Below are 15,056 nucleotides of genomic sequence, written 5' to 3'. Positions count from 1 at the left end.
ACTTTAGGAGCTCTAAGGACTGCCATGGTGAAAACATTATTTGAAATCTCCTTGTGAAATTTGCTAGAGTATGGGTCAGTGTTTTGATTGCAGAAGAGTTCAACAAAAGGATTACTAACACATAATAAAACAACTCCAGGTATATTTTTGATGAGGATATGACAATGCAAAATGGTTAAAATCTCTTAAAAATCTATGCTGAATGATAAAGACCCTTTATTAATAATTTACTTGGGGGGGGGGGGGGATGGAAAAAACAAAAATATAAGTACATAAATCGATTAATCGTAAAAATAATCGTCAGATTAATCAATTATCAAAATAATCGTTAGTTACAGCCCTAATAGAGATTTTTTTAAAGACTTTGTAATGGTAGCATATACAGTACTCATGCATATTATGCAAGAAAATTATGGGTTTACAAGATCCTCTTGGAACTGTGTCCTATAAGCTCTTGACCACTGAACAGGAAAATGCCATTACATTTACTGCACAGCCAGTAAGGATAGCTCCTTAAAATGATATAAAAAAACTGAGTAAGTGTGTGTTGATAATAAACTCACCTTCCTCCATTGCATCCCTGAGGCCACCTGCAGGTCTGATAGACCCTCTGGAGAGTAGTGCCATTCTGCACCTGACAGGTCACTGTCTTAGTCACTGTCTGCGGACACCAGTTCCTAACAGAGAGACAAATATGAGAATCAGAGTACAGCAATCCAACTGACCTCCATCCTGTACTGGATGGTTCTGATGACATAAGAATAATAACACCATAAAATGATCAAATCCAACTCCCACATACTCTAAAACTGGTCAATGTTTTGTTGGATGGACGCCCGTACGTCAACAGTCTAACCATCTTCTTTGAAAACTCTTTATGATGTTTATGCAGATTAAATGATCCGTACCACCAGCAGGAGAGCATTGTCAGCTCTGTTTACTTCGCAGTCTTTCACTAGCAACACACATCCACCCCTTTTTATTATTTCCGCAGCCCTACAAGCAGGTCAAGTCACGGAGGGGGATGATGTCCTGCGCGTGTGAGCATGTGGGCTGCTCATCCAGATTGAAGACAGCTTTTAGAAACTTGAGCCAAAAACCAGAGCAGAGGCAAAGTCTCCGGGAGAAAGACTGGTTCTTTTGTACTGCTTTTATCAGGGCTTCACTTCACACAGCTGAAAACGGCCTGAAACATTTAACCCACTCGAGAGAGAGGAAAAAAGAGAGAAAAAAAACAACTTAACATGAGTGACTGCAGACAAAACCCCCAATCAGCTGCCAATTTATTTTGTTTGACTGATTAAAAAAAAAGTAATACAGGTCTACAGAGAAAGAGAGTGTGAGAAAGAGAGTATAGATGTCATTAATTGTTATATATTATTGTGAACCTTGCCATTAAAAAAATCCTTCAAAATATTTAAATTGGAATGCTAGATGGTGATGTCTGGTTATTTTTCGTTATGCAATAGCCTACACAATAATGCAAGGCAGTTTGATTTTACACTGATATTTTGTAAATAAATATTAAAATATTTTACATTATTTTACTACAATATTGTTGCATTACTGTTGTACATTGTTGTACACTGTTCAAAAAAATCACAGTATTTTAATAAATACAGTAAATATTAAAATTGTATTCCCTCAAGCTATTCATCAAAATACAATTTGACAAAGATTTGACAAGGTTTTCTAGCAGAATGAGTACGTTATAAATTTTGGATCAATATCTGAGAAATTTCTGATCTATTATATGCGGAATGAGAAAAACTACATGCAATATCTGCAGTCCCAAACCAAAATTCAAACCCTGATTAAAGATCAACACTTGGAATCCTTTTCTCAATATAATATAACCATACAAATGTATCGATCGATATTCCCCCCACCTCTGTACATACATATAGATATGAAATCCTGACTGCCCTAAAAGCAGCTTTGTAACATAGAAACTCACTCAAGGTATGGTTTCAGTAATTATTTAGCAGAAAATGCAACCAAGAGAAACAAGCCTGGGGGACAAAAGTCATCTGGAAAGTTTGCCACGGTATTTATTAAATGTGCCCTACATAATGTGGAACTTTCTAATTGGGAAGCCAGTGGCAAATCCAGCCCTGATGAGGGGCAGACCAGAGGCAGGACAGAGGAGAGGAGAGGAGAAGGGGAAAGTAACACAGAGAACCAAAACAAAGCTGCACGGCCCAAGCCCAGACTCTTTGCACATGCCAGAAGTCACAAAAGAAAGGAATGAACGTGGGTTTGAAGAGAAACACCAATCAGATCTCTCTCCCCTTGAGCTCCCTCATGATTTTTACACAGAACGACTTGAAACAAAGAGCCATTGATAAGTTCACCTCAAACAGACCTTTGTATGAACCATTATGCCTCAAGTTGAGCAAACATAAGTCAAAGAGATGTGGAGCAGAATTCAAAGAGAGTTAATGCACGTGTAACATATGGAGGTCGTTATATCTACTATACTTCATTGGCTCAGCTTTGCACAGCTATGATCACACACCAGGAAAACAGGCCAGAGGGCCGTTACATGCTCAATAATCAGCATCAATCTGCCTAGATTACTGTAGATTGTCTGCATGTTGCATTGCGTGTGTGTAAAATTTTAGGGATTTTGTTGGAATTGTGACAGTGTTTTCAAGAACACATGACATGGCATGCCACAACAGCAAAAGAAATAAATTTTAATGATGCAATTTAATACTAGGTGTAGGTTAGAGCTAGATGACAGGTCGAAGATTAGTCTCTCTTAAATCTATAAATTTTTTTATATAAAACACTTAAATATAAGTGTTAATATTATTATCTTTTACACAAAAAAAATAATAATTTATTTGTTATAAATAAATCATAAATTAATACATTTTGTTGAATATTTCATAAAACTTTGCGACCTTTTTGCATCTCGATAAATTAGAATGCCATTGAAAAAGTTCATTTATTCCAGTAATTCAACTCAACTTGTGAAACTTGTGTATTAAATAAATTCAGTGCACACAGACTGAAGTAGTTTAAGTCTTTAGCCCAAGTTGCTTAAAGTCCAGTGTTAAGTTTCCACAGTCTGTGAGGATTTGGGGTGCAATGTCATCTGCTGGTGTTGGTCCATTGTGCTTTTTGAAAACCAAAGCCACTGCACCCGTTTACCAAGAAATTTTGGAGCACTTCATTCTCCCTTCTGCTGACCAGCTTTTTGAAGATGCCGATTTATTTTCCAGCAGGATTTGGCAGCTGCCCACACTGCCAAAAGCACCAAAAGTTGGTTAAATGACCATGGTGTTGGTGTGCTTGACTGGCCAGCAAACTCATCAGACCTGAAACATGCAGATGAGCTGAAGGCCACAGTTAAAGACACCTGGGCTTCCATAACACCTCAGCAGTGCCACAAACTGATCACCTCCATGCCACGCCAAATTGAGTCATAATTAAATCAAAAGGAGGCCCTACCAAGTATTGAGTACATGTACAGTAAATGAACATATTTTTCAGAAGGCCAACAATTCACTAAAAATGTTTTTTTTTTTTAATGGTCTTATGAAGTATTCTAATTTGTTGAGATAGTGAATTGGTGGGTTTTTGTTAAATGTGAGCTAAAATCATCACAACTAAAAGAACCAAAGACAAACTACTTCAGTCTGTGTGCACTGAATTTATTTAATACACGAGTTTCACAACTTTTCCACGACATTCTAATTTATTGAGATGCACCTTTATTGCACACAATTACATATATTTTATGCTATGTTAAACAAATACATTTGCATAATATACAAATTTATTAAATGTCTCATGTCTTATGTATCGTGGAATTAAGTTGTAACCAGAAGCAACATGGTGTCTACCATCTTCATGCACACACATTTGCAGCTCTCACACGTGCTGTGGACCACAGAACCAGCCCTTAAATATTCCAGAAATTTCCAACGCCTATGAATTTTAGGTGGTTTCCATGCCCTGCTTGAGATGAAGGCCCAGGGACTCAGTGTCTGGAAAAAGAACTGGAGTGACCACAGGCTTATCCGGTCACTACCTGCCCAACTGCTCCAGCCCAGCCAACAAACACACACAGAGTGGACACACAAACACACAGGCTTGTCTGGCCACAGCTGAAGATCATGGAGCTATTTCTGTGATCTGCTTATTATTGAACCTAAAACCACAAATCATACCCTTGCCCTTCTCTAGGAAACACAGAAATGTACATCCAAACTAGGGCTGGGACAACGCGTCAAGGTCATCGATGACGTCGAAGCAAAAAATATGCGCATCGATTCATCAACCTGTTTTTATTTCTCTAAAAAACGTTTGCAAAACGTTTACCTTATGTGCGCTGAATATAAGCGATGGCCGGATCAACATTCTGTCCAATGTTATATAACCAATCCAGGGGTTTTTCTGCATTGATCTTTTTTTTTGGCGGCTGTCAAAGCCTTATTTGATCGGTGAGTGATGTAGAATAGAATGACTGCGGCGCCTGACAGGGCGCGTACGAGAGAGAGCCCCGGCTGTGCGCGCGTACTCACAGTCTTCAAACAACACGAGCGCTTCTTGCTCTCTCTCTCCCTCGTGCATATTAATCAAAATCATTAAACACGATAGAAAAAGGGCGAAACACCAAAGTTTCACGCGCGCTCGCACACTCACAGTCTTCAAACTACACAAGCGCTGTCTTGCTCTCGCTCTCTCTCTCTCTCTCCCTCGTGCATATTAACCAAAATCATTAGACACGATAGAAAAAGGGCGGAACGCCAAAGTTTCACGTGGAGCATTCAGAGATTTTTTTTTTCTCCATGACAGGCTGCTGGCTCCCACTGTTAATTTTTTTTTTTTTTTGGAAAAGCACTCTCTGTATTAGCTTAAAGCCCTCAAGTTTACATTGGTTACTGTATTCTTTCAATTGCTCTAAACAAGTATTTTGGGTGACCTTTTTTATAGAATGCTAGACATCAAGTTGTTGTTATTTTCATCTGAAAGAAGAACTTTTTTTCAGTAAGCTAGGCCCTATGTGTTCAGTAAGCTTGTTTCAGTAAGCTATGTGTTTTCAAGGCTTCAAGGTTTTATTGAATGCTATCTCTATACAAGTGCAAAGTAATGCATTCTTAGTCAGTCTTTTATTTTGTAATTTTAAGAGCAATAAAAATATATTGCAATGTTAAGGAATTCATGTTTTTTTAATTCAGATATGTAAATCAACATGTATAAATTGTTAGTAGTCAATTAATGGGGAGATAATCGAAATCGAATTGGTCTCAAAAAATTAATCGTTAGATTAATCGATGCATCGAAAAAAATTATCGATAGATTAATCGTTTAAAAAATAATCGTTTATCCCAGCCCTAATCCAAACTCTACCATAAATACAACTATACAAAAAATAAACAAAAATAAAAAAAAAATTTACTCCACATAAAATTGTTGTAAACATTCAAATCAACAAAAACATACCCATACAATCAGAGAGCAATGACTGGTTGAGAAAAATCCAATGTAATTCAATGAAACAAAATAATAAAAAAAACATTATATATATATATATATATATATATATATATATATTATTATTATTATTATTATTGTAAAATTATGTTCTTCAAAGCCTGAAAACTCCATCCAACAAAAACATCATCTTTTGTTTTTCAGAGAAGTAAAGTCATATGGGTTTGCAATGACATGATGAGCAAATGACACCAGAACTGCATTTGTACAGTCACATCACCTCTGTCAACATGTAAATTCACCTTAGCAAAACTATTATATATAATTGCTTCCATATTTCACAGTGATTTCAGTTGCACTGAACCCCATCACACTGATTCTGTCCGTTCAGCATCATCTTAGCCTGCAAATCTGCTACATAAGTTGAATGTGCATAGAAATTAGCTGAATTCACTGGCAGTAGGAGGAAACGTCCAAGCAATGTAAAGATAGAGATCTAGAACGGCACAGTCATCAGAACACAGTTCCCACACTTCCCCAAATCACAATGCCAGTCGGGTGAACAGGGTGATTTGTTCGAGTCCTTCACCCCCCTCTCCTCTCATCTGATCCAGACTTCATTTGGTACTTTCCCCAACTGTAACTTCAGTAAGAACCATGCAAAATATCCTCTCAACTTTAAAACAGAACACAGTGCATAGCATTCTCTGGACCTTCATGGAAACATTCTGGACACAGTCCAGCTCCATATGAACTAATGAGAGGATTTATAGGGAACATACAGCACAAAAGCCTTTCAATGGGAAATGACCCCTTGCCTGCTTTCTGAACAGAGAGATAGAGGCGAAGGCAGCTGAAATCTGCTTTGATCCAGATTTAAACCTCAGGGCAGGGAGAGACAGAGGGTTAAAAGAGGAGGAGCAGTACTTACAGACCATTATTCCTGTAATCTAACATCTCTCCATCACAAAGCATTTATGAGGGCTCATTATGCAACCCAGTTATAAAACTCACACTCTTATTCTCTCTATGATAACTATTATGGTCTGTAAAGACAATTGAACAATTAAAAAAAAATGGTGCAGAATAAAGAATATAAGGTTGTTTGGTGTTAACGTCAGATTGACTGACAAATTTTATTGCAAAATTTGATAGCTCAACTTCTGTTGAATGTAGGCCAATGTAGGACTTCTGTTGAATGTAGGCTAACAGAAGCTCAAAGATATGGAAACAAAAACAAAAAAAAACAAATAAACACATTCTTCTAAACCAATGGTTCCCAACCCTGGTCCTGGAGGAACCCCAACACTGCACATTTTGCATATCTCCTTAATCAAACAGACCTGCATTAGTATAGACTTTTATTTAATAATTGCAGAGGTTGTCTTTGATCTTAATCCCATGCGAATCAGCCATGTCTGTAATTTGCAAAGTAAAAATTCCCCCACAAATGACCTACCATATTTCGCCGAACACCGAGGTCCTGTGATAATATTAGTCCCATGCCAATCGGCATCTCTGTAATTTGGCCTGGATTTGGTGGAGTCATATATAATTTTTTCAAGGTTTTTGTTTCCTTTGAGCCTTTTTATCTAAGAATGGAGGCTGCATTGGAGTGTTTTGATAGTATTTTGGGTGCTGGGTCATATTGCTACACAGGGGTTCTAGGACTTCATCCACAGCGGGGCTGAGCCCTCAGACAGACCACTATATACAAAGATACAAATGACCTAAACTAATTGAAGAAAATATAAACAAATATCCATTAAAGCTAAAGAAGTTACTTAATTAAGAGCAGCGAGTGATTCCTTCTTTTTCTTTTGTTTGATTAACATAAGAAATACTTGGGTCCATTATTTTAATACACATCCGATATTGTCTTAAAGGTACAGGTTGTAGGGGGGTCATTTCAAAATCATACAAGGTCCCCAGATAAGATTAATCCTGTGCAACTAGGGCTTAAGACAGGGTTTTTCAAATCTTGCCCTGTAGGGCCAATTAGCTGCAGTGTTTAGCTCCAATCCTGATCAAACTCACTTACCTGTGATTTTCTTATGATCCTGAAGACATTGATTAGCATGTTCGGGTGTGTTTGATTAGGGTCAGAGCTAAACTCTGCAGGAAAGTGGATCTCATGGGCAAGAATTTAGAATCTATGATGAATTTAGAATCTAAGAATCTATGACCTGAGATTGGTGTCAGAGAAAGGAGACACACAAAATGTGCAGTGTTGGGGTGCCCCCAGGACCAGGCTTGGGAACCACTGTTCTAAATTATAATTAATCCTAAACACACACCGCCTTTGAAAAGATGGTGCACTAGAAATCACCACTGAGCCCCTCTACAATCCCTGTAAAGAGTGCACTCTGAATTCAGCATCTGCTAAATGAGAACTTTTATACTTTTCTTTCTAAATGAATTGAAGCAATTGAAGCACAAGCAATTACAGCATTATATTTATTGGCCTTTTCAAAACACATTGCAATGAAAGCTTCATTGACTTAAACACTGCTTCTAGCTTCATTGTGTCTCAGATATGTGGTAGGTAATACAAGTTCAAAGGTGTGAAAGCTTTCAACAGCCCAGCAATGCTACATTTCACTGGCATCAACATGCACTTGGCCAGCAGATCGAAAGACTGACTTTCTTCCTCACAAACACATATGGGACCAGAAACATAATAAATAACTCTGCAATGCACACAGATCATAGCACAGACTGTAAGGGGGAGATAACTAAAATCAGAAAGGGATGGCAGGAATCACACAGAGCTGGAAACAGTGCAACTCAGCAGGCAGTAAGCAGCAAGCAGCAAGCAAGCCAAGGCCATTAAATAAAAGCAGCACAACGCACACATGCATACAAACCAGAGGAAAGATCATGAAACTGTCTCGTTTTAGACAAAAGGAAAAGCAGTGCGCCTCATTGAAAGCATGAATGCTAGCTTTCAACACCCAACGCGTGAGACGCAAATGTTGACTCCTGCAATGTAGCACAGACTACAAAGATTATTGACTCTGGAGGCAAATAAATTAAGTTTGAACAAGAAGACAATGGAAAGCTGTGGCAGCTGGACAGAAGGGGAGGAAAGAGAGCATTTCATCATCGGGTCAGTAATGAAGCCCTCCTGGGATGCACTGGGGGGTAAGATAACCCAATTAGGCGGTGCTCATGACGTCCAATGCTAGGCAAAAACAGTGAGGGATGGATAAGATTAATGGGCTGCTGAAAGAAAGAATCAAAAAGTACTAAAAGAGAAAAAAGAAAGAAAGAACGACAAAGCAAAGCAGAAAAGAGCTTTTCTGTCCCTGCAATTTGCTCAAGAATGGTTCAAAGGACAGGTCAAAGGCCATGGTGGGAGACAGTCCTTCTCTAGGGTCGGATTTAAGGGCTGGCCTCACAGGATAAACAGCCCTGAAGCGGATGATATGGATGAGTGAGTGCACACACAGAAACACCCCACAGATCATGAAGATGATCAGTGCATATTTCCCTAAGTATCTCTATCCACACATTGAAACCGATTCCTTGATTGATTGAGCTGAGTTTCATGGTCTTCACGTGACAAAATGAGAGTGCTGCAGCATTTGTTTTCAGTTTAGAAGACCTTATTTTCCAAAACAGGGACTAAATTCATGAAAACAATCTTAAGAAATAAAATTCTTGTTAGCTGACATTTTCTCTTTACTTTGGAATAAAATCCAGAGTATTTTGTATTTCACAAACATTTTTTAAGAAATTTTAGTTTTTCTTAAGATTATTCTGAAAACAAAACTTAGAACCTCAATTCCTGAAAAGAATCAACGGTGAAAAGAATTTTAATTGAGTTGAACAGTCTTCATACAAAGATGCAACACCAAAGCCTGTCATTTTCTTCTTTAAAAAAGATAATAGCTTAATATATTGGGTATATTTTCAGGAATGACATTTACAAACTGGCTAGAATTTATCTTGTAATTTTTTTTACTTCTTTCTTAATAAGATTTTTGTGAATCCACAGGACAATTACATTAAATTTGTAAATTAAAGCATGAATGAAAGAAATGAAAATTATAGCCATATATATAACAAATATTTCCTCCTCCTGCTTTAGAAATATAGTGTACTCAAAATGCAGAGCAAAAAAACAAATACAGTAAACAAAATGCATCTAATGTGTATAACCCATGGAGCAATACTAAAGCATCAAAAAGTTCATGCTTTCGTGGAGGCAGAATGAGGTAGAGGTGGAGGTATGTTGGTTGGTGCTGATGGGTCAGCAGTTAAAGGTCCCTCTTGGGCCCCCAAGTCTCACACTCCCACCCTGAGCGCTGCTCTCCAGGGCAATGAAGTCGAGCAGAACAGGAAATAGCTGCTGACTTAACCCCCAGCTGCGCTCAGCTTCACCGGCCCCTAATTAGACAGATATTATTAAGGGGCTTTTCTCAGGACATTTACATTTCAGGCATTGTCTTGGCTATGTGCAAAATGGATTAGGTTAAAGGTTAGGATGTGGATCAGGGTTAATTATGATTTATGGCAAAACTTCATATGCCTGTTTAGCCTCTCTCTGTGATGGTTTAGAATGCAGGATAAACAGTCTCTCTGTGCTCTAGCGTTGGAAACTAAATTATGCAGGTATCTATCTATACAGTACATTGTCATGCAGTTCTAACAGACATACAGTGGGATTCTGTGTAGCTGAACTACAGCATAAAGTGTACACAACATAATGTGTAATCAAATATTTAAAGGATTAAAAGCATGTTTTGCATCTTTCAAAATTAGTGCACAATGCTAAGACCAGTTGTAGTCTGATTAACCTGTATAAGTGCTGGACAAAAGCTACAAATACATTATGTAGGTCTATTAGTCAAGTTTATCCATTTTAATCAAACTAAAGCATTTAAATAACATTTTAAAAATGACAAATTATTATTTTAGTCATACTAAAGTACTATATACATATAGATGCCATATCTATAATACATTTGATATTACTTATGGTCTATTTTACATATATTTTTTATATTTGTCAATTTTTGCATGTATTTTTATTTGTTTTTCAATTTAATCAATATTATTTCCAAATACAAATAATCGACATCTTAGTAATTACCAAAATAATCATATTTATTTATTTATTTACACTCACTCAGCCCAAACACACATAATGACATATGTTTTGCCAGGTAACCTAAATGACTAGTTTACAAAAACAAGTCATTTTTATAAATGAGGTTAGGAATAAATCGCTGCTTAAATGTAAAAAAAAGGCTGATTTACATGATTTACTATATAAACAAGTAAACTCAAAGCAGCTGCATCTTGAGTATTTCACACGGTTTAAAGTATAAACACAGACTGTGTTCTTTATATCTAAAGTTATATTGCACCTCTCAGTAAACAGTGCTGGCTATCCGAGGCATCTCAAGGCACCTCTACTCACTGCATCATCAGACAGCAGTGCAATAAACTTCCCTCTCAGTTTCACAGCATGTAGACGATGCAGCTGCATGTGTTTAGTAAACACCGTCCGTTTCATCCGTCTGTGCCTGACGGGAGGAGGGGGTGAGAGATCAAACCATCAGCACAGAGACCGAAGACGACTCAACACCTGCATACTTCAGAGACACCCCACCCACATAAACTCTAAGCCATTTACCCAAACGGAGTAAATATTTACATGAAGATATGAGGGTCAGATCAAGGCAATAAGCTGTGGTCACAGGTCAGTCAAGGTGATGAGGTCTGGACAGAAGTGGAGGACTTACATGTTGGATGATGTTTTGCCTAATTTCTTGCCTTGTTATGTCTCAAAAAAGTTTAATCAACCACATGCAATGCCAGCACTAGAGGAGGGACATGAAAAAAATTATATACTGAACAAAAAATAAAAAAAACATACTGTTGATTATGTCTGAAAAAAAAAAAAACCCTTGCCTAAATATAACCCTGAAAGCAAGACTGCATTAATGTGCAAATATTCCAAAGCTTTCTATCCTAATGAATGAATGAGTTGAAGTTTGAATAAGTCTGGACAGTGATGCCAATATATTTTACTCATGTTTTGACTTAAACCATGGACAAAGGTACAGACTGGAGAGATGGGTGTTCCCCCATCTCAGGAAAGAGGAAACAGACTGTCAGACTCAGGAGCATTAGGTGGAGAGCAGGGAAATCAGCAGTGAATTTAGGTAGAAGCACAAACTGAATAGAATTAATAGTTTATTCTAACAATATATCAGTCTTTCTTCATCTACAAAAAGCGACAGTTCATATAGCAAGTTACCAGTTATCATTGAACTCTGCGGTGCTCTCTTTCGGAAAACCCATCTTAAACTGGTATCTGTTTTGAAACATGCTGGTTTCTAACTGGTCCAAGCTTCTCATTAACTAACTGACCAGCTACAATATTTTAGAAACTATCTTAACCAAAGCTGAATTTTCAAACTGGGAATAGGCCTATAGCACATTCAACAAACATTGAAATAAATTTACTTAAACCGGCTCTTTATTCACGAACGGGTTGCCTCTTGTTGAAATAGGCTTTTGTGTGAGGAATAACTTAGGCTACTTTTCCCCTTGGAAATCTTTTAAGTTTTTTACTAACTGCAAGCAATCAATAAAAAGTAGTTGAAGTGGACATAAATGGCAAACATTACTCAAAACAATGTTAACCGTCAACTGACAACTTCTGAAGTTGTCCCACAGGATGCATCTGTCATGTCATATAAACCTTACCTCTTCGACTGATCTTTGTGGAGTGCTGTCCCGGTCTGGTATTTGTAAACTCCGGGTCCCCACGTCCCCTGAACGCACGTCAGCCCCAGAATCAGCAGAAGCAGCAGCGTCCTCAGGAGGAAAGAGCTCCGGTGAACCGCGGACACCGAGCGCCCGTCACCCGCTCCCATTTCAGCCGCGTCAACTATACGGAGACCCTAGTCAGTAAAATACCTCTTCTAATACTGTCTCGCTTATGTTCAAACTGTGACTAGAGGACAGATATACAACTCGCAAAACTAATTTCTGACTTGCCGCTTCTCTTACGAGAATTAAAATAATAAAAGTCTCGTTTATGCGCACTGTTTTGTCTCAAATACGAGAGTTAAAGTTTCAGAGGATTGTCATCGGCAGACCCCGCCACAAATAAATCTCCTCACAAAGTTTGCTCGCAAACCGCAAGACAAACGTTTCTTAGCAGCCACGCAACCGGTCCCGCCTCACTCCTCCATCTCCGTCTCTGTCTTTACGTTACGGTGTATTTCGTGACTACATCAACACAATGGGCAAGAAAGCTGTTTTATAGTCGCCTTGAGTCCCACAGCCTGTGTAGTTTTTTTTCACCCAGCCCAGCTCCCTCTCCCTCTGTCCTCTCACACATGCAGCACTCCCCTTCCCTGCTCTTCCCGTGAAAACTTTTACTCATGAAACATCAGAATTATGCAAGTCTCATTTGAAAAATACAAAAAGAGCCAGAAAGGCCTATAAGCACGACCACTACTCACAGAAACGACAACTTATCTCCAGCAATCTGGATATAGGCTATATATATATAAAAAAATCTGTATTTTCTATCCACTAATGAATTAATGGTATAAACATTTTCAATGTATATTTACGTTTTCACAGCAAGTAGAACATTTTGGGTTCCCCAAATAACATTTCAAACAGTTCAAAATTGTTCAAAACAAGCTGTTGTACCCGTAAAGGTTTTTTTTTTTCTTAGAGTGCTTGGGTGTCTTATTTTTAAGCCTGTATAATACTTTTCATACTAAAGATCATTCCAAATGCATTTAACAGTTAATCTAGAAAAAAATATTTTTTACCCCCCTCCCCCTTATTTATTCGGTGGCCCCCCATTATATATGATAAATAAACATAAGAAGTGCTAAAGCATTCTTTTCAGCATCGGTCTCGCCTCTTCACATGCTTACAATTCAGATGGCTTAATGAGTCATTCGACTGCCATAACATGAAAACCTCCTCCAGAAGACAAAGCACAGTCTAACGTCTGGATAGTATCCAGAACAGGGCAAGGGGAGAGAACAATACAGAACAAGAACCTCGGGAACACGGTTTACTTGAACCTCTCCTCTGCCTGGTGAAAAAGGAGAACTAAGGGGTTTCTGAAAACCACAAAACTATGGTCCACGTCCAAGCTAAACACCTGGCTCAGCAGGCAGGACGGACTCCAGCCCACTCATCTATATCTGAGGTCGAGGTGACTACGCTCGGTGGACCCCCCAACAGCCAGAGAAATAAGCAAAGCACGGAGAAGGGGCATCAATCACATGGGCCGCCAAGATCTGCAGGTGTTGAGGGGATGCCACTTGTCACAGTTTGACATGTTTGACTACAGTTTGACTAAAATAAAGGACAAAAATGAAGAATGTGAATGTGAGGTACTGACAATGGAAAGATATTAGTGCATTATATTCTGTGTTTGACTGAATAGGCTTTATTCCTGCTGCCAGATTTGGTCAAAAAGAAGCAAGTAGGAAAGTTACAATGAGGGGGTGTGCAACATTTCAGCACTTTAGGTTTGGTACGTCTGTGGCATTTAAAAAAGCAGCCATGCCAACCAGGCACTGAAGCATTTCAGGGTTAATATAAATCCCTGCTGTGGACGAAAGATGAAAATAATCTGGGCTTCAAAAGAAATAAAAAGGTAGGCAGGAAGTGGTAGGAGTCTTTGAATTAACAAACTCCCTTGATTCTCTGTCTTCATCTGTTTACTGAGAAATTAAAGCTTGTTGTGGCATAATAATGTTGAAAACAAAATGTAAAATGCAATTTTTTGCCCAGCTCTAATCTGCTAAACTGTTAGTATATAAAAATTAAGATATTGAGATATTACAGTCATTAACATTGTGATTTTCTGCAAAGCTGCTTTGTGCTATTAAGTGATTTTCAAATAAATTTGGCTTGACTTCGACTTGGAATTTAAATTTTATAGCAATTTCAACATGGGTTATAGTTAGAGACGTACAATAAAAATACAAAAGCTCCACGATGAGATGTAAACAAAGTGTTCACATGATTTTAGTGTGAAAAAACACAAATTACTGGCTAATTATTTCTGTGAAAAGTTCATCTAATTTTATAGCAATGTTGCCAAATCCGAGTTGTTAAACACACTCTTTATAGACTTGAATTGATTGAGTAAACTTTTAAAAGTGCCCCCAATGAATGTTCCTTGGGAGTTCTTGGTGCAAACATTGAACACTTGTTGGCACTTTAAACATTCTGGATAAGGATTTGCTGAGAAAAGGGCACTTTATTCTAAGTGTTGGCAAAGCTGACTGTATGTTCTCTATGCTGTGTTGGTAAGACTTTGTCCCACTTAATTTGAAGACGCACCTCACCTGGCCATAATTTATCTATTTTTAACAAGGAGAACAAAGAATCAGCCAGACTCAAGACAAAAAAAAAAAAGAAAGAGGAGGAAAGGAAGAAAAAAAAGGTGGATATCCCAGGTGGAAAAGTTCCTTTCTGTTCTATTTTATACAGATACATTTTTCTCCACAAATGCTTGCTTTTTCTTGGGCAAACTTTGAGCTTTCAGAAGCAGGAAACATATATCAAGTTCTATAAGAATGGGTCAAATTCCTCTGGTGACCCACACG

The 15,056-nt window shown here is 38.0% G+C and overlaps 1 protein-coding gene across 5 annotated transcripts in view; it reads right to left on the bottom strand.

The window, feature by feature from the left end:
- Positions 1–12,916, bottom strand: part of emid1 (EMI domain containing 1) — a 66,019-nt gene extending 53,103 nt beyond the window's left edge. The window contains exons 1-2 of one of the 5 annotated variants that reach the window (XM_059550951.1): positions 12,172–12,916; positions 564–677 (exon numbers count right to left, since the gene is read on the bottom strand). In XM_059550951.1, the coding sequence (XP_059406934.1) occupies positions 564–677; positions 12,172–12,341 (284 nt within the window). In that variant the 5' untranslated portion in view covers positions 12,342–12,916. The remainder of the gene's footprint in view (positions 1–563; positions 678–12,171) is intronic. The other 4 variants (XM_059550949.1, XM_059550948.1, XM_059550952.1 and 1 more) reach the window with 4 other exon arrangements.
- Between the last annotated feature and the right edge of the window lie 2,140 nt (positions 12,917–15,056).

This window comes from Carassius carassius, chromosome 5 (genome assembly GCF_963082965.1).
Source record: "Carassius carassius chromosome 5, fCarCar2.1, whole genome shotgun sequence".
Lineage (NCBI taxonomy): Eukaryota > Metazoa > Chordata > Actinopteri > Cypriniformes > Cyprinidae > Carassius > Carassius carassius.
The sequence above is the reverse complement of the archived record's forward strand: the minus strand, read 5'-3'. Positions and strand labels throughout refer to the sequence as shown.